General features: G+C 33.0%; 1 protein-coding gene across 2 annotated transcripts in view; it reads left to right on the plus strand.

Moving 5' to 3' along the window:
• MIPOL1 (mirror-image polydactyly 1) overlaps positions 1–21,605 on the plus strand; it is a 317,520-nt gene that overhangs the window by 130,198 nt on the left and 165,717 nt on the right. For both annotated transcript variants that reach the window (XM_043556024.1, XM_043556023.1), the window contains exon 10: positions 14,655–14,762. In XM_043556024.1, coding sequence (XP_043411959.1) covers positions 14,655–14,762 — 108 coding nt within the window. The remainder of the gene's footprint in view (positions 1–14,654; positions 14,763–21,605) is intronic.

The raw sequence follows: 21,605 nt of genomic DNA on the forward strand, positions 1-21,605 counted from the left end.
CACAAGAATGCACAGAGTGAACTCGATGATTCCCCTGGCATTATGTCTAAAGTCACCCTTCCTGACTCAGGAAGATAGAGCCCAACCAAACACAACAGTGGTCTTGCTACAGTAAAGAAAAAGAAATTTAAGTCTAAGTATTTGATCTAAGTATTAAGTCTAAGTATTACCTGAAATTTGCAGATGTTATTAAATGAGTAGTAACTGTGCATATGTTAGGTATCTTACCATGGACCATCCGCAATATGTAGCGTACAACTAGAAGCAGGAAATCCTAGAATCAGGAAAATGTGAGGCACATTCTAGAGAAAATGTAGTCAATAGAAACAAATCTCGAGACATTAATATGTCAGAAATTGCAAAGTGTTTAAAGTATACATATTATATTTCTTCAGAGACTGAAAGGAAAGATGATCCTAATGAGTGAACTGATGGGAAATATCAGCAAGGAAACCAAGTCTAGGAAGAACCTAATTGTAAAACTAAAATTGCAACATCTGAAGTGAAAAACTCAGTGGACAAACTGACCAGTTCAGAGACTGTACAATAAAAGATTAGTGAACGTGAAGACAGATCAGTAGGAATTACCCAACCTGAAGTAAAGAGAAAAAAATGAAAGTAAAAGAACACAACCTTGATGATCTGTGGGACAACATCAATCAGTCTAACAAGTGTGCCACAGAAATCCCTAAAGAAGAGAGAAAAAGTGAGTCAGAATAAATATTTGAAAAAAGAATTTCTGAAGATTTTTCAAATTTGGTAAAAACAGTCTTCTAGATCAAGAACCTCAGTGGACACCAAGAAAAATAAATACAAAGAAAATTTTACCTAGGCTCATCAGAATCAAACTGATGAAAACCTATTTAAAAGAGAAAATCTTGAAAGCAGCCTCAAGGATGGGCACTGATACATACATGGAACATTCCTGCGAATGATGGCTGACTTCTTATCAGAAATAATGAGAGTAAGGAGACAATAGCCATAACCTTTAAAGGAGTGAAATGAAAAGACAAAACCAAAAACTGTCAACCCAGAAGTATATATATAGTGAAAATATCCTTCAAAAATCAAGTAAAACCGTGTAAAATGTAGCAGAACTATTTTACAGAAAAGTGTAAGATCATAGAATTGAACTCCAGTATAACAAGATCTAGAATATCTAAATATTTAGAAATTGAATAGTGCCCTTTAAGAAAAAAATCCAAGAGTCAGTGTAAGTAGAGAAAAGTGAATTAGAAAAATACTACAAATTTAAAATTATGAGATAATACATATCAAAATTTGTGAGATGTAGCTAAAGCAGTCTTCCAGAGAAATTATATAGCTTTAAATATTTATGTTAAGAAGAAGAAACATCCACAATCAGTGATTTAAGTTTCCATCGTAAAGATTAAAAAGATAAGCAAACTAAATAAACACAAAGTAACTAAGTATAAAGAACAAACGTAAAATAAATGTAAAAGAAATATGAAAGAAAGACAACAGAGAAAAGTAAGCCAAAGTGACTTTTTTCTGAAGATTAGTCAAATGTATACGCCCTAGTAACAGTGAGCAAGGAAATGTGTCAGAGAAAGACAAATGCAATATGATTTTGCTCATATGTGGAATTTAACGAACAACTGAGCATAGGGGGAAAAGAGAGGCAAACCAAGAAACAGACTCTTAACTATAGAAAACAAACTGAATATTACTAAAGGGGAAGCAGATGGGGGGATGGATTAAATAGGTGATGGGGATTAACGAGTGCACTTGTGATGATCACCAGGTGTTGTATGGAAGTATTAAATCACTAAATTGTAGATCTGAAACTAATATTACACTGTATGTTAGTTAACTAACTGGAATTTAAATAAAAACTTAAAAAACTGAAAAAGAAAATTCAGATTTGTAGTATCAAGAATGAATGGAAGGATATAAGTACAAATTCTACATTTATGAAAGGGTACATACAGTATTATGGAGAATTTCATGGTAATGAATTTGATGACTTGTATGAAATGGACAAGTAAGTTGAGAAACAACTTACCAAAATTAGTTATTCACTATTTCAATTTCTTGTGTAAGTTTTACTAAGTTGTGTTTTTCCAGATTTGTCCATTTCATCTAGGTTATAAAACTTTTAGGGGTGCCTGGGTGGCTCAGTCGGTTGAGCGTATGACTTCGGCTCAAATCATGATCTCATGGTTTGTGAGTTTGAGCCCTGTGTCAGGCTCTGTGCTGACAGCTCAGCCTGGAGCCTGCTTTAGTTTCTGTGTCTTCCTCTCTCTCTGCTCCTCCCACACTCACACTCTGTCTCTCTCAGTCTCAAAAATAAATAAACATTAAAAAAAATTTTTTTAAAGACTTTTAGAAAAATTGACAACCCAATTTTGAAATTTCATGGAAATATAAATGACCTAGAGTACTCAAAAAAGTATTGTAAAAATAGGAATTTGAAGCATTCATACTACCTGATTTCAAGACTTATTACTCAAATAAGTCTTGAAGTCTTGTAGTTATTATTCAAAACTACAATAATATGTCTTGTGCATATACAAATCAGTGGGACAGTGTAGACAGCCCAGAAATAGAACTACTCATATATAATCATTTATTTTTTTTTTGCATTTTTAATAGCTTTATTGAGATGTTCATGCTATTCACACATTTAGTGTATGATTCAGTATTTTTTATTGTATTTACAGAGTTGTGTATTCCCGCAATTTTAGAATATTTTAATCCCAAAAGAAACCCTGTACACACCCCCCAATACCCTTCCCCTAGCCCTAGGCAACCAGTAATCTGCTTTCTGTCCCTATAGATTTGCCTATTCTTTTGTATAGGGGAATCATACAATGTGTTTTTTGTGTGACTAGCCTCTTTCACTTTACATAATGCATTTAAAGTTCGTCCATGTGGTAACATGTATTAGTATTTTTTTTGCCAAATTATACTTTTTAAATTGCCAAATAATATTTGTATGGATATACCACATTTTGTTTAACCATTGATCAGTTCATGGACATTTGAGTTGTTTCTATTTTGTGTTTATTGTGAATAATGATACCGTGAACATCCATTTACAAATTTAGTGTGGATATATATTTGCTTTTTCTTTTGGGTATATACCTGGCAATAGAATTTTTAGATCATATGGTAACAATGTCTGACATTTTGGTGAGCTACCATTTTGTCTTTTTGTTACTGGTTTATTTCACTTAGCATAATGTCATCAATGTACAGTGTGTCAGAATTTCCTTCCATTTTAAGGCTAAATAATATTCCATTGTGTATATATACCACATTGTGTTTACTAATCAATCAGTGGATATTTGGGTTACCTCTACCTGTGGTTATAGCGAAAAATGCTGCTAGGAACATGGGTGAAGAAACATTCTGAGATCCAGCTTTCAGCACTTCTAAGTATATACCCAGAAGTGGAATTGCTGCATTGTGTGATTATTCTGTTTTTACTTTTTTGAGGAACCGCAACACTGTTATCCACAATGGCTATGCCATTTTATATACTCAGGAGCAGTACACAAGTCTTCCAATGTCTCCATATCCTCAGCAACACCTGTTATTTTCTGTTTATTTTATAATAGCTATTATAATGGGTGTGAGATAGTGTATTGTGGTATTTGTTTGTAATGATTACTGAGGGTAGACATCTTTACATATGTTTATTGGCAATCTGTATGTCTTCTTTGGAGAAATGTCTACTCATATTCTTTGCCTATTTATTAGTAAGATGTATTTTTTTTGTTTTTGTGTTATAGGAGTTCTTTATATATTCTATATATTAACCATTTATTAGATATATGGTTTACTAATATTTTCATCTGTTCTATGTGGTGCCTTTTCATTCTTTTGATTGTGTTCTTTGATGTACAGACGTTTTGAATTTTGATGTAGTCGAGTTTATCTATTTTGTCTTTTGTTGCCTGTGTTTTTGGTGTCATATCCAGGAAATCATTGCCAAACCAATGTCATGAAGCTTTTCCCTTATCTTTTTGGCTAAGAGTTGTATAATTTTAGCTCATACATTATTTAGATATTTGAGGCATTTTGCGTTAATTTTTGTATATGCTGTAAAGTAAGTGTTCAACTTTATTATTTTGCATGTGGAAAACTAATCTTCCCAATACCATTTCTTGAAAACACTGTCCTTTCCTCCACTGAATGGTCGTAACCCTTATAAGAAATTATTTGACCATATTTACAAGAGTTTATATTCCTGACCTTTCTATTCCGTGGTTTACATGTCTGTCTTTATGCCAGTACTACACTCTTCTGATTATTGTAGCTTTGTATAAGTTTTGAAATCAGCATATGTAAAAACTGTATATGTCATGTTTTATTGGTGATTGGTGAATTGACCCTTATATCATTATAAAGTGTCCTTCTTTGTAACAGCTTTTGACTTAAAGTCTATTTGCCTGATACTATTAATAGCAACTCCTGTTCTTTTTTTGGCTACTGCTTGCATGAAATATCTTTTTCCATCTTTTCAGTTTAAGCCATTGCTTGTCCTTAGATTTAAATTGAGTCTATAGCAGACCATACATCCTGTTGGGGTGTTGTTGTTGTTGTTGTTGTTGTTGTATCCATTCTGTCCTTTGAAGAATTTAATACAGTTACATTTAAAGTAATTACTGATAGAGAAGGACTTCCTGTTGGTCTTTTGTTCATTGTTCTCTATGTGATTTGCAGTTTCTTCAATCTATGGTTCCTCCCTACTGCCTTCCTTTGTTTTCAGTTGATATTTCTATAGTGATGTGCTTTCATTCCCTCTCATTTCCTTTTGTGTATAATTCTGTAGATATTTTTGTGGTTTGCCATGGGATTGCATAAAATATCCTAAAACTTATAGCAATTTATTTTAAACTGATAACTTCAATCACATAACAATTATACTCTTTTACATCTCTGCCTCCCCAATTTATGTTGTCACAAATTATATTTTTACATATCATACACTCATTAACATATATTTATAATTATTTTTATGCTTTTGTCCTTAAATTCTATACAAGAATAAATAGTAGGTTTATAAACCAAAAATTACAATAATACTAATGTTTATATTTGTCCATATATTTACCTTTAGTGGCGAACTTTATAATTTCATAAGGCTTTTTATTTACTGTCTATTGTCCTTTCATTTCATCTTGAAGGACTCCTTTTAGCATTTCTTGTTAGGGCAGGTTTAATGTTAAGGAACTCCCTCAGTTTTTGTTTATCTGAGAATGTCTTAATGTCGTCCTCATTTTTGAAGGACGTTTTTGCTAGATATAGAGTTCTTATTTGACACAGTATTGGGCTTTTTTTTTCCATTCAGCAGTCTGCGCATCCCACTGCTTTCTGGCCTGCAAGGTTTCTCCTGAGAAATCTGCTAGTAATTTTATTAAGCGTCCCTTCTGCATGAAAAGTTCTTTTTCTCTTGATGCTTCCAAGATTCTCTTTGTTTTTGACTTTCAATGGCTTGATTATAATGTATCTTAGTACGAGTCTCTCTAGATTTATCCTACTTGGAGTTGAGTTTCTGGTATTTTTATATCCTATATTTTCTCAAATTTGGGAAATTTTCAGCCATTATTTTTTCAAATGAACTCTTTGCCCCCTTTCTCTCCCTCTTCACTTTCTTTGAATCCCCTAATAAGTCCACTTGATGGGACTGTAAATCCCTTTGACTCTATTCACTTTTCCTTATTTTATTTTATTTTATTTTATTTTATTTTATTTTATTTTATTTTATTTTATCATCTTGTCTTATCTTGCTTTATTTTATTTTATTTTTTGCTCCTCAGACTCAGTAATTTCAAATTAACTTTAAGTTCACTGATAATTCTGCCTGTTTGAGTCTGCCGTTGAACCCCTGTAATGAATTTTTCAATGTAGATATTGTGTTTTTCAGTTCTAGATTGTCTGGTTTTTTTTAAATAATTGTGTTAATTTGTTGATATCCTCATTTTATTCATAGATTGCTGTCCTGATATTAATTTTATGTTCATGTTCTCCTCTACCTCATTGAGCATACTTAATACAGCCATTTAAAGTCTCTATTCAGTAAGTTTGATTCACTTTGTTCCTTCAAATAGGCCATGATTCCCTCTTTCTTTGTATGCCTTCTCATTTTTTTTATTGTTGGAAATTGGGCATTTGAACAAATATCCACATCTCCCAGTCTTTATGGACTGACTCTATACAGGAGACTTTGACTAATGAGAGTAGTCTGATGGCTCAAGTTCTTCTTGGGCCTTTTCTAGACATGCATCTTCCCTGGGCCTATGTATGCCTTTTTCCCAGTTCTTCCCTTTACTTGGCTGCTCTAAATGTCCTAATTTCCCTTAGAGTCTCATACTTGCTTCTTTGCAGGTCCTTGGATATCTGTTGTAGTCTTCTGCTAATAATTTCTTGACTGCAGACACCTAAAGCTCTACATTTCTTCTATAGTACTCATTCATCATGGTATCCACTGTTGCTTTCAGCAACTTCCAACCTGATATCCAAACTATGCCATTCTTCCCATCAGTACTGCACAATCAGACAAGGCAGAAACAAGTCCCTTGGACCACCTGTAGACAAGCCAGAATGTTGGGAAAAAAGTCCCACTTTTTTGTCTTATCCAAAGAAGGAACTGGGAAATGGACAGCCTCCTTGCAACTGACATCTCTGTGATGCCAGGGGGGACAGTCCAGGAGGGGCAAGTAAAAATGCCACAAAATCTCCTACTAATTTGAGAGTGTCTTTTTCTTGGCTGAGGGTTCATTTGGTTGCTGCTGATCCTTAACTGGTTTCTAGAATTCCCACAAAGCTTGGTTCATACGTTGCTTACTTTTTATTTCCACTGGGGAACTTGGGCCTGGAGCGTCATCCTACACCCTTTTGCAGAGGTCACTGTCATTGTGACTTTGATTTGTTTTTCCCTAATGACTAATGATGTTGTCTTGTCTGTTTTTGTGTTTATTAGCCATTGTATATGTTCTTTAGAGAAATGTTTCTATTCTGATCCTTTGCCCATTATTTATGTGATTATTCTTTCTGTTACTGAGTTGTAAGAGTTTTTTATATATCATACATACAAACTATTTACCACATATATTATGTGTAAATTTTTTCACGTTCTTAACGATATCATATGGGGCACAAAAGTTTTTTTTTATTGTGCAGTTCATTTTATACTTTTTATCACTTGAAGGCTTAGAAGGTTATGCCTAATATAGTGTCACTAAGATTTACTCCTAAGTTTTTTATCCTAAGATAAATTACTCCCAAGGTGTTTTCTCCTAAGATTTTTATGGTTTTGGCTTTTACAGTTAGTTTTGTGATCAGTTTTAAATTAATTTTTCTGTATGTCTTAAGCAAGTTGTCTAAGTTCATTCTTTTGCTTGTGGGGCTCACTTGATTTTAGACCAGGGCATCAGTTTAGTCCATTGAGGAAAGATAAGACAGCAAATAGTGGTGCAACAGCTGGGTATCAGTACGGAACTAAAAGGAGTCTTGACTCTTCATGCTGTAATCAAAATTAAAGTCAAGGAGGATTGTAGACCTAAGCAAGAAAGCTAAAACTTGAGGAAAATATTTTTATTACACTGAGTGAGGGGAGCGTTTCAGAAAGGACAGAAATAGCTCTAACCATAATGCAAAAATTGATAAATGTGCCTTTAACAACATTAAGGCTATCATCAAAGGCCAACTTTAAGAAAATGAAAAGATAAGCCACAGCATGGGAGAAAATATTTGCAGTTCATGTATCTGACACAAGACTTAAATATTAAGTATGTTTAAATAATTCCCACAAGTAGATCATAAGAAGATAAACAGTCTCCCCTAAAAATGGGCAGAAAATTCACAAATGTCCAATGAACACATGGAAAGATTATAATTTGTGAACAGGGAAACACAAATTTAAATGTGATACTACATCACATGAACTATGGCATTTGAAATTTAAAAGACAGACACAACAATTATTGGTGAGGTTGTCAGCAACCAAAATTCTGATCCACTGCTAATGGGAGGAGAAGATGGTACAATCAGTTTTGAAAACTGCTTGGCAGTTTCTTATGTAGTGGAACAATATCTACTCTGTGACGTAACAATTCCATTTCTAGATATTTAGCCAAGGAAAATGAAAATATATGTACATTGTAAGAGCTGATTAATAGTATGTATAGTAACCTTTATTCTGAAATAGAGATGCAAACTATGATTTTTCAGATGAAAAGCTTTTCATGAATGCAACTCACATAATAAACTTAAATAGTATTACAAAAATAATATTTTAATAACAGCATACTAAATAGATTCCTGCATACATGTGGATACCTTTAAGATAATTGTCATCTTTACTAATCCTTTTACTTTGTTGTTTAAAATCTTTCTTGGAGTGTCTGAGTGGCTCACTCAGTAAGCATCCAACTTTGGCTCAGGTCATGATCTCGCAGTTTGTGAGTTCAAACCCCATGTCAGGCTCTGTGCTGACAGCTCGGGGTCCTGGAGCCTGCTTCAGATTCTGTGTGTCCTTCTCTCTCTGCCCCTCCCTTGCTCACACTCTGTCTCTGTCTCTCTCTCAAAAATAAACGTTAAGAAAAAAATAAAATGTTTCTTTAATCTTTTTTTAAATAACTCAATAGTTTAAAAGGACTAAAAATTACCGTGTTTGTTACTAAATCCCTAGTTATTTACTTTCTTATGGTGTTTTTGAAATGAATATAAGTAATTAAGATATATACGTACAAATTTGTAGAAATATGTCATTGTGTGGCATGTTGCCTGGTGGGTGCTTGTATCTTGTCTAATGGAGGCTCAGTGAATATTTACTGAATATATGTTTTTAAATATGTTTTATGTGTGTGTGCATGTGTGTATATACACACATATCAGCTATAGTGCATGTGGCTTTAGAGTCTCATTCACGTAATTACTGTTTTTCTTTTTTAGTCTTTGGTATTTTTAAACTTAATACCTCTGAGCATCGTATAAATATTGATTTAAACTGTTATTGATATTTTTCCGAGGCTTTAAAGAAACAAGTTACCCTTTGAATTTGAAAACTCTTTATTCCAAGTTATTGCAATGTAACAAAAGCATTCTAGTTACTGTTTTGAAATCTAAAGTGAAGTGATTTTTAAAGATTGTTCTAAATTAAGAAGACTAAAAACTTATTTATATAGTCCTAAGTGCTTCCAAACATCTGCAGTTCAAAGTACATAATTCACATTGACACCAAAGTGTAGCATCTGTTTTGACTGGAAGAGTCTGTTGTTATTTTTTGTCTGCAAAGGAAAGAATTGTATAGCATCCAAGTGGAGTGACGTTTGATTGTATGCAGTCAAAATGGTCCGTGACTGAAAGCAGATTGTACAGGAGAAACGGGAGCTGTTTAAAAACTTATACAATATTAGAAAACTTTTTGTTAAAAACTTAAGGCATATTAATCTTTCGGAAAGAGCACAGAGTAAAACAGTGTAAAACAATGTATTATCTGCTTGATATAATTCTTCATTATTTACAACAGCAAGTAAAAGGAAATTACTGCTGAAAACAGATCTTGTATTAAAAATGGGCCAAATCATTTTATGATAATTTTTATAAATTTTTATATTTTTTATGTTTTTATAACAATTTTTATATTTTATATGTTTAGTTCACTCGCACTGTAGAATTAATTGTTTATAGAGAAAATTTTAATCCTTTTTTTCTTATCAGTGAACCTACAGACCACAGAATCTCTGAGCCCCTGAGATATTTTTACCATGCTACAGCTGTCCATCTTTTTTTTATCTCTATCCCCCTCTCATTTATTCTTTCTCATGTTATTTTGAAGGAAATACCAGATATAATATCCTTTTTATCTGTAACTTTTATTGTGTATTTCTTTTTTCTTTTTTTTTCTTTTTTTTTTTTTTTTTTTTTTAATTTTTTTTTTCAACGTTTATTTATTTTTGGGACAGAGAGAGACAGAGCACGAACGGGGGAGGGGCAGAGAGAGAGGGAGACACAGAATCGGAAACAGGCTCCAGGCTCTGAGCCATCAGCCCAGAGCCCGACGCGGGGCTCGAACTCACGGACCACGAGATCGTGACCTGGCTGAAGTCGGACGCTTAACCCACTGCGCCACCCAGGCGCCCCTCTTTTTTCTTTTTTTTAAGTGTATTCATGTTGAGAGAAAGAGAGAGTGAATGAGGAGAGGGGCGGAGAGAAAGGGAGAGAGAGGATCCCAGCAGGCTCTCCCAGAGCCCTCCACAGAGCTCAAACTCATGACCTGAGTTCGTGAAGATCATGACCTGATCTGAACTGTGAGATCATGACCTGAGCTGAAACTGAAAGTTGGACTCTTAACCAACTGAACCACCCAGGCACCCCTTACATTGTGTATTTCTAAAAGATATGAACTGTTGATTATAACCACAGCATCATTATCACAACAAAAATATTAACAAAGAGTATTGTGAAGCATCTGATCAGTTTTCAAATTCCAGTCATTCCATAAATATCATAACTTTCTTCTTTGTTTGAATCTGTATTTAATAAGAATTACACATTGCAAATGACTGAATTGACTCTTAACACTATTTTTAATTTATAGATTCCCTTTCTATCTCTTTTTGTCCTTGGAGTTTATTTTTTAAACACATTGAGTCCGTTTTCTTGTAGTTTCCCAGTTTATTGATTGCATCTCTGCAGTGTCATTGAATGTATTCCTCTCTTCTCTGTAAGTATCTATAGGCTTGATCAGATTTAGATTACTGTTTGTTACCAAGACTGCTTTACAGGTAGTTTTGTGTTTTATCTGGGAATACATGTTGGTTTGTGAAGGAACTACGTGAGTTATTAACAGGTCTCAGTGGTCTATTAATGATCTCAGTATATTAGTATCTCTTAGTTTATTAATGACTTCAAAATTGTGATACTCTAATACTCCTTTTTTTTTATTAGCTTGGATGCTTCCATAGCCATTTTCTTATCTATTCTTTGACTACCCAGTGGTAAAGTTTATATAAGAAAGGGTAGATAAATTCTTGGCTTATAAATTCCCCCACAGTGCTAATTAGTTTTTTAAAAATTTTATTGTAATTATAAATTTAATAATTTAAACATACTCTGTGTGTTACAGTATATTTCACTTACTATCCCTATTGGTGATCATATTGTCTCATCTTTAGCTACAGGAGAGCTTTTCAAGTTTTCTACTGAGTGCTTTCTGAGTCTCTTTGATAATTTCTTAGTCCTGATTAATACAAAACTTCTGCTAAGAACATGTGTTCTTGGATCATATTCTATATTTCTTGTCCCAGACCTGGAGTCAGCCATATATCCATGGAGTCCTATATTTTTAGTAGGAAATGGTACTTGAAACTCATAGGGTAGGTGCTAAAAGTACTCATTGCTACCGGATTTCCTGTTATTTCTGTCTTTTTCAATGGGCAGAACTGGGAAATACACAAACACACATATTTTTTAAAGGTAAAACCCTTTGTATCCTCATACTGATTCTTCAGTTCAATTTCTGAACTAAAAGGTTTTTTATGTATTTTATCTTTCGTCTTTATTTTCATCTCATTTGATGTGAGCCCTAGTTCCCAAGGGCACTGTAACAGTATACAGATAGCATTTACTTAAGTTCAATTAAAAGATGTTTAAAAGATGTAAGAAATCTCCTAAGTCTCAATTTATTCATTAGAACTTTTAAGAATATTAATATTTGGCAGAATATGATCAGGGAAAGTATTATTTTTAATTATGTTAGTTCAAAATGAAACTCTAAAACCATGGAAGATGTTATGTAATACTTGATCTAGCAACATGCATTTTCTCTAGCATTTGTCTTCTTTCTTTTCATTCATTAAAGTAGGGAGGATCACTAAACAACTTGAAAGTGTAGTCCTTTAGGACACTTGCTAGTTTGAGTGGTCCCTGGGCCTTATCTTCTATCCCTCTTGTACTTCATGGCCGTGGAAACTGAGCCCAAGTATGCAATGTGGATAAATGCCCTCAGGTCAACAGTAGCTTTATTGTTCTTAAGTTATACTTTTCTGTTTGACTACAGTGTTTCATATTTTGTGTATTATGTAAGTAGGAAAGAAGTCTCTATCCCTGGGTTATTTCTGATTTCCTACTTACTTCCTTACTTAAATAGGTGGTCAACTTGTGACCATGACTTCTCACTTTCTTCAAGCACACCCTTGACATTTCTACCTTTCCTCCTGTGTTCTTCCTCTTTTCCTTCATTCAACTTATAAAATCATGTTCCCCGAATAAGCCCAACTCAGATGTCATCAGCTCCATGAGACATTCTTTTATCCCATAGCCAAAATTATCTCCCCCACATTTGTAACCTCATAAGTCATAGTCATTCTGTTTAAGTACTTAATATGTAATAATTTTGTATTAAAATCAATTGAAAATGTAGAGGTTAATTCTAGTAAAGAATACTTCTGCTGGATTGTGGTGCTCACTGCTATGTCTTACTCGTTTTCATGCCTCATGATTTGTGTCTTCACAAAACACATTTATGTTTTGGTTGCATTTATGAGCAAATATTTGAATTGTTACAGGCAAAATGGGACAGATATAAATCATGTGTAAATCATGTGTCCCTTCCAAATGAAGGCCAAATGATGTAATGTCACAAAGGTTTCACTCAAATCATTTTTTAAATGTGGTAAGTAATTTTTTAAAATCTTATTTATTTATTTTGAGAGAGTGAGTGAGTGGGGTAGGAGCAGAGAGAGAGAGAGAGAGGGAGAGAGAATCTCAAGGAGGCTCTGTCACACAGAGCCCAAAGTGGGGCTTGATCCCATGAACCATGAGATCATGAGATGAGCTGAAATCAAGAGTTGGATGCTTAACTGACTGAGCCACCCAGGCACCCCTAAAAACGTGATAAGTGATTCAAGTTGTCACACAGCACATGTTGGAATATTCATGGCAACATGAAATGATCTGTCACTATATTATATTTGACTATAATATAGTCAGCACTATATTTGCAGAACTTAATTTCAACAAAACTTTATCTGGTAAATTAAATTAATATTTTAAAAATCTTGATTTTGTGATTATTATTTTACTTCATTTATAAATATATTTTGGTTTTATAGTTGTATTATATATGCATGAGGCATGTATATTCAATGTTGTAAAACATCATTCTATAATTTAAGTCAATATCAGCAGTTTGGTATGACATTTCTTTTAAAAGGATTTGTGGGGCGCCTGGGTGGTTCAGTCGGTTAAGCATCACAACTCTTGATTTTGGTTAGGGTCATGATCTCACAGTTCATGGGATCAAAGCCCTGATCTCTGCACTGATAGCACGGTGCCTGCTTGTAAATCTCTTCCTCTCTCTGCCCCTCTCCTGCTCACGTGCACATGTGCACATGCACGCTCTCAAAATAAATACACAAACTTAAAAAAATTAAAAATATAAAAAGATTTGTATATTACTAGGTTTGAGAAATACTGATATGGGCTAAATATTACAGAGGTCAGAGGCAAAAAAATCAATGTTAGATGCCAAATTGGATTATGACTGTATCTTGATTATTTTGTAATAATGATTTTTAATTCATTAGGACAACCAGCCACTTGTCAACTAATATAGAATTAACTTTGTATAGGTATTTACTTACTGGTTGTTACTTAAATATCCTAATTTTTTTAATTTTAATTTTTTAGTAATGTCTACTTCCAGCGTGGGGCTCAAAATCACAACCAAGAGTCCCATGTTCTATCCAACTGAGCCAGCCAGGCATCCCTTAAATATTCTAACTTACAAATAGATAAATTAAGGAGTGATTTTTTAACTTTTTTCCTGAAAGATGGCTTTAGTACTTTATTCCTTTAGCTAATCACCCCCCCCCATGTATCTTGATATGGTCCTGAATTACAGCACATCACTTTATAATTATTGTGTAAAATGTTCAATATATTTATATGAAGATCTTGTATTCAAATGTCATAGTTCAATTATTTTTTAACATCGGTGCCCATTTATGCTTTTATTTATAATTTCTTTTTTTTACTTATATTCTCATATATTTCCTGTAGGTCAGAATGTCATTTCATGTTTGTTATCACTTGTTTTACTTAAAAATAAGGTTTAGCCAAAATAGAAATGAAAAACATTTGTTTCCTTAGTTGTTTCCAAACCTATAGCACTATAGTTACTACTTTCTTCCTTACACAATTGCTTCCTTAGATATTTCTAAAAATCTGGAAAACCTCTTAATACATATTTTATAATTGCTATTTTAAAAAATTTAATAAAAATTCATCACAGAATACCATATTGAGGTTTACTTAGAACCCCATGTGATTTTTAGATGTTTTTATTCAGCCAAGAGATACCTAATAAAAACCATTTGATCAATGAAGAAAATAATTTTAAATGTAGTTTGATCTTAATTTTATGAAAGCACAAAGTATTTTTCTAACTCATGGTAATATTTAGATTAATAAAAGATAATTGCAATTGAATTGCCAGAGTACTATAAACAATATTATTTTGTTCTTATTCATCATTACTTTTAACTTACTATTCTTATTGCGAAAGATACCTTGTCTTTTAATGATTGCAGTGGTATTATTTACATTAATTCATATGGCTTGTTTGAAAAAAAAATGCTATAACTCCTTTACTTAATGGGATTCTTCCCTTGTGGCAGTGCAAACGGCTAGAGCAGGAGCTTCATCATCTGAAAGAGCAGAACCAGACTTCAGCAAACAACATGAGACATCTGACTGCTGAAAACAATCAAGAACGTGCTCTGAAGGTAAATCTCTGTTCCTTCTTACAGGCAAATTAAGGTTGTAAGCCCTTGGTGCCAGCTTTCTGTGCTGCATATATCAGTTGTGTACATTTCCGCAGAAGTGAGCTGTGGTGTTTGCCAACAACCCCTTCTTTAAACACAGATACAGCACCCTTCTGTTATGGTATTATTTTATTTCGTGTTATGTGTACATGAAAACAACATATTTTCTGAATTTTGAGTGGTGGTATATTAGTACTTTGGGTTCATTCTGTTTCTGATTTTACAATATATTTTTACCTTTTGTAGTTAATAAAAAGTGGCCACACTATAAAAGAAAAAAAATTAAACCATGAGCCTTTTCTTCACATCAATATTTATTACACTAATCTTGTAATATTATTAACTCACAGAAGTGACTCTCCCTGAAGGGTATGTGAATATATTTGGGAATTGAAATAGTACTTAAAATGTTACTTATTGCAAAAAAAAAAAAAAAAAAAAAAGGAAGAAGATAGTGTACCAGAACTTGAAACAAGCGTACATTTCATGATAAGAGGTTCTGTTTCATTTTAGTATAGATCCAATAATCATGAAAATAGATCCAACATCGTTTTTATTCTACTAATTATATATTTTTTTCTTATTGTACTTAAGACTTTCCATTCTCCCTTTTCATTTTTGTCCCAATTCCTAGCATAGTACCTATGACACAGTAGTGGTTCCTGCCCTCAAGGTGCTTACAGTCTCATTAACTGCTTAAAAATAAAAACAAAACCACATCTATAGGAAACAGAAAAGATTCATCATTGTCATGATTGTGCAGTAAGAAAAATATGCTATCAAGAAAATTGTACTTTGTTTTCTTAAATTCTCTTTTTGCTACAGTTTGCAGGATAGTATTACAGCATTAGCAGGATAACTCACTAAGCCAGGATTATCTACCAAAATTAGAAAAATGGTGACATTTTGAAGTGGAAAATATTTTAGTCTGTCAAAAAGTGTGAAGTTTGGTTGAAGTCAGATTTTTCTGTAAATGTGTTTAGCTTCATTTTGAAATTCTCAGTGAGTAATTAGGAGCCTATGATAACTTTGTTGTCATTGTTTAATGCACTTTCTCCTCTTTTCTCTCAAATTCATAGATAGACTAGAGCAATAAGGGGAAAAGAAAAGAAATTTAGATTCTTGATCATTTTTTAATTACACCAAGGAATTTAACATTATTTGAGTAAAATTTAGTATAATCATTTTTTCCAGTGTATACTTGCAAATCAAAAGAAGGATTGTTTTAAAGGCAGCTTACATTATATATGCCAATTTATTATCAGCATCAGGGGACAGATTTCATGTGCCATATATGATATGGCTATTCTTATGTAAAACAGACCTAAAATTAAAATTCTAGTCTGTTAAGTACATAATAATACCATAGTCCTTCTTCTGGATTTTTTGTTGTGTATTTATGTTAAATTGAGGAGGGCACCTGTTGGGATGAGCACTGGGTGTTGTAGAGAAACCAATTTGACAATAAATTTCATATAAAAAATAAATAAAATAAATATATAAAAAATAAATTGAATTAAATGGCACCTGCCACCTGTGGAGAAAAAGAAATGTACATTTCTAAGAGGTTATTAAAATTAGAAGGTAAGATATAGAACAAAAAAAACCCCTGGAAATTTAAACCCAAAACAAAACCCCTATAAAATAGAAATCTGTATAAATTATGGACTATATAAAACAATATATAAACAAAGCTACATTTGAATCCTTTTTTTAGTTATTTTATGCCAATTTTCTCATGAGAAACCTTGAATTTATATTATATATCTGCTTTATTCTGAATCATTTTTTAAAATTATTCTTACCTTCTAGGGATTTTGTTCTGTTTTTGGTGCTTTGGGTGTTGCATTCTGTATCTTCAAGTTGCCATATAAGTTCTGAATAATAAGTTTATTATCAAGCTGTCTAATGAATCAGTTGTTTGTGTACTTTCTCAGCAGTATGCCTATCTTTTATGGCACACTTACAATTATTTTTGTGTTTGTTAACTCATTCAATATTTAGTTACTATGTAAATAAGCTTTAGGGAGAAATTTTTTAAAAGAGTCACTGTCTCTAGGGACCTTCAGTCAGTCAATAATATTTCTAGTATTTTATTATAAAAAGTACTGTTATTGATATCAGTAAAAGGTAAATTTGATTAGGATGAGAGCTGAAAAATTTACGCTTTATTTAATTGTGTAATGCTGAAATTCATAAAGGAAACAGTCCTAGTGATATGTTTGGGAAAAATCCAAGTTAATGGTCATACATTATATAGGACTTTCCAGTAGATTAAGGCAAATACATGATTATCATACAAAGAAATACTTTTTAATATTATAGTGCTGTTCAAATAATAAATCTTTGTTTATTCTGATAACCTGGGAATTCTTTCTAAATTAGTTCTGGTGGTAGAGGATAAAATTGGTTATTTGATGATCATATACGTTATTTTTAAAGTAGCATGGGATTATACCAGCTAAATTTGCTAAGATGGAACTTCCCCCTAATTTTATAGCGTTTGCGGTGTTCCCTAATAACAAGTAAAACACACTGGTACGTATGGGATGAAGGGCTAAATTTATACTGATACCAGTCTATAGCATAATAGTTAATTTAATAAAAGCTTATTTTCTCATTTAAAGTACATTTTATCCATTTATGTGAGGAAATTGGTTTCTTGAGAAACACAATTTTGGATATTTAATATTTTTAAATAAATTTAGATCAGCCATAAATATGCAGACATCAAACTTATTGAGAAATTTCATGTATACTGCCTTCTTTTCCTCTTTCATTTTATTTATTTACCTTCTTTATCATATGTCTTTCACTTCCTACAATTGGACTTCTCCACTGTAATTCCATTGAAAGCCATTCTTTCTTAGATTATAAATGACCTCTGGTGATTAAACCTGTGAAACTTATTCTTTATTCTACTCAGCATCCCAGTCAGTGTAACTAGAACACATTTCAATTTTGTTGGCCCTGCCCTTTTGAAATACTTTCCTGTGGTTCTCTATTGCTATATCATTTTTCTTCTTCGAATGGTGTTCTTTAGTTGGTGCCTCTTTTTCTACCTATTCCCAAGTTGTGTGATAAGTCCCTTATTATTCTTAAAAAAAAATCTTTATTCATTTATTTTTTTTTAGAGCAGTTGTAGATTGGCAGCAAAATTAAGCAGAGAGTGCAGAGTTCCCACATACCTCCTGCCTTCACACATGTAAATGCCCTCAGCATCCAGCTCCATATTTGTATATTTGTTACACTCCATGAATCTATATCAGTTTTGCCCACAGTCCACAGTTTACATTAAGGGTCACTCTTAGTGCTGTACATTTTACAGATTTTAACAAAGGTACATTACATGTATCTACTGCTGCAGTATCATATAGAAGAGTTTCACTCTAGAAATCCTCTGTGTTCTACCTATTTATTTTTCTCTCCTCCCAATATCTGCCACCCATTAATCTTTTTATGGTCTCCGTAGTTTTGCCTTTTCCAGAATGTCATTTAGTTGGAATCATACATTATGTATTCATTTAAACTTTCTCTATATTTTTTGATGGCTTCATAGCTCATGTCTTTTTAGTGTTTAGTATTCCATTTTCTCGATGTACCACAGTTTATTTATCTACTCACCTACTGAAGGACATCTTGCTTGCTTCCAGAATTTGGCAACTTTGAATATGAAATGAAAATGAAGTATGAAAGTTTCTATAAACATCCATTTGCAGAATTGTTTGTGGACATAAAATTTTCAGCTCATATGGAGAAATACCAAGGACTCAATTGCTGGGTTGTATGATAAGAATGTTTAGTTTTGGAAGAAACTACCAAACTATCTTCCAGAGTAGCTGTACTATTTTTCATTCCTACCAATAATGAATTTGATTTGTTTCTCCACTATCTCGCCAACACTTGCAGTTTCTTTTATTGTAGACTTGTTTCTTCTAATTTCATCCATTCCTGCACTATCACCTGTTGTTTATATCCTAATGACTATCTCGTCTGCCCTTCCACTTGGATATCTTAATGTTTCCTTAACCACAACAAGTTTGAAAACAAATCCCTAATTTGACTCCCTAAGTCTTTTCTCCCCAGAAAGAAGTCAGGACCTGAGTCTAACACTATTGACTGTATGACTTAACATTTATTCCCAATCATATTCTCCTTTGTTTGTCTTTACTATAGAACCAGGAGAAGTTAAACACTTTCTCAGCCTTTCTTTTTGCTAATATGACATAAGAGAAATTCAACAGGGTAGAGAGAAGTTGGAGTGTCTCTGGAAAAGTTTTTGTTTCCTTCATGTAGGACTGATACAGCAGGCATCTTATTACCTTAAACACTTACTGCTGCCTGGAACTACATCAACCATCTTATAGCCATGAAGAAAACACCAGAACTGGCCATTAACATTATTGAGCCCCTTAGCCAATGAGCTACTTTGAGAACATTAAGCACCTATACCCTGATTTCTTTTTCTGGTAATAGATATACCTTATATTTTAAATCACTTAATAGTTTTCTGTTATTTACTTCCAAATTGATCAATTAACATCTATTAATTAATGATACTACCATACTCCTTAGACACGTAGGTTAATATAATTGACATAACCTTCATGTTCTTTTAGGCTGTCATCCACCACAAAGCAGTCAGACATTCAGTCCTGTCAATTCTGCAACAATGATTTCTCTCCTATTTTCCTTTCTATTTTTATTGTCCTACCCCTACCCTATGTCAAATTCATGATCTAGATAATAATACTACAAGCATATCTCATTTTATGGTGCCTCATTTTATTGCACTTTACAGATAATACATTTTCTTCACATTGAAGGTTTGTGGCACCTCTGTATCCCAAGCAAGTCTTTTGGTGACATTTTTTTCAACTTTTTGTCTCTGTGTCACATTTGATAATTTTTGTGCAATATTTCAAATTTTTTCATTAGAATTATATTTGTTGTGGTGATCTGTGATAAGTGATTACAACTCACTAAGATCAGATGATGGTTAGTGTTTTTTACCAATAAGGTTTTTTTTTAATTAAGGGATACACATTGTGTTTTTTTAGACACAATGCTATTGCACATTTAATAGACTATAGTATAGTGAAAACATAATGCTTATATGTGCTGGGAAATTAAAAAATTCATTTGACTCGCCCTATTGCAATATTCACTTTATTGCAGGTGTCTAGAATATTTCCAAATACAATATTTCCAAAGTATGCCTGTACCCTCCTAACTTTTCTGTCCTTGGTTTCTCACCTCTCTAACCAGTTGTTACTTTCATTAGCCATCATTCTAAAACAGAAGGGACACTTCACTACTCAAAAACTTTCATTGTCTTGCATTTTCAACAATGACCCTGAATGACCCTTATAAAAACAATGAAAAAGGATGACTAAAATGTATATTTTAAGTGTATTTTACAACAACATTATAGAAAAGACAGGAAGATAAGGAATTTACAAAGACCTAAAACAAAGTAGAAATGAGAGCAGGGGACATGAGAAGTAAGTGATTGCCTGAAGTTGTCTTTTACTCTGAGAGCATTTGTCAGACCTCGGTGAATTTTCCATTTTAATGGTTTCAAGGGCAAGACAAACAAGAGGCAGAGCCTGGAGCCTGTTTAAGCCAGAGAGTGTAATGAGATACCCTCTCTTGAAGCTGGTATCATAATGGCCACACCATTAGTGTTTAGGTGAACAAGAGTCAAGCCCTTCATACAAAATAAGGTAACAAAGGAATTTGACTTTCTTGACTGTGGAGGAGAGGAAATTGCTCAGAATTCATCATCCTTGGCCAGCTTTAAGGCAGGTTTTAGCACCACACAGGTTGCCTGAATTCTTGCTATCTGTGTAACTCTAAAAGCTGAGGATTTAACTGAAGTAGTCCTACCCTGGCAGGACCCATAGACAACAGACCAAAGCAAATTACCTTCCAATTAACCTCTAATATTTCTTATAGATAAAATTTCAAAGACTCAGAGCTATCAAAAAACACATAAGAGAAGAAGGCACTTCTAATGAAAGTTAGTAAAAACATAAGGCAGCAGAATCATATACTAAAACAACAAATAGTTTAGGTATTCTAATTATCAGTCACAGAATATAATATAAATGTTTAAGTAGTATCTTTAAAAAGAGATGCTTAAAAATAAGAGCAAGGAAAATAGCTAAAAATGATCAAGTGAATTTGGAAAGCCAAATGAGATTGAATTTACAGAAATTGATAAAAAAATTTAAACAGCAAATAGGTTTAACACAATGTTAAGAAACTGTTAATGAACTGGAAGATATATCTAAACCAAGTATGGAAATGGAAGCCAGAAAGAAAAATATAAAATGTTAAAAGACACAAAAGATAGAATGAAAAGATCTAAAATCTATTTGGAATTCTAGAGTAGATAATATAGGGAACAGGGAAAGGCAAGATACAAAGAAATCATGACTGAGTATCTCCCAGAATTGTCAAGTGACACAAGCCTCAGATCTAGGAATACCAAATCAATTCTAAGTATGATAAATTAGAAGAAACTACAGAACGTGAAAGTTAAAGCTCTTAAAAACAACCATTAGAAAAGACCTATTTGGGGCACCTGGGTGGCTCAGTCAGTTGAACGACCAACCCTTGATTTTGGCTCAGGTCGTGATCCCAGAGTCATGGAACTGAACCCCGCATTGGGATCTGCACTGAGTGTGGAGCTTGGTCTGTCTGTCTGTCTGTCTGTCTCTCTCTCTCTCTCTCCCTTGCCCCTCTCCCCTTCTTGTGCACTCTCTCTCTCTAAAAGAAAAAAAAATAAAGAACAGCCAA

Source organism: Prionailurus bengalensis, chromosome B3 (assembly GCF_016509475.1).
Source record: "Prionailurus bengalensis isolate Pbe53 chromosome B3, Fcat_Pben_1.1_paternal_pri, whole genome shotgun sequence".
NCBI lineage: Eukaryota > Metazoa > Chordata > Mammalia > Carnivora > Felidae > Prionailurus > Prionailurus bengalensis.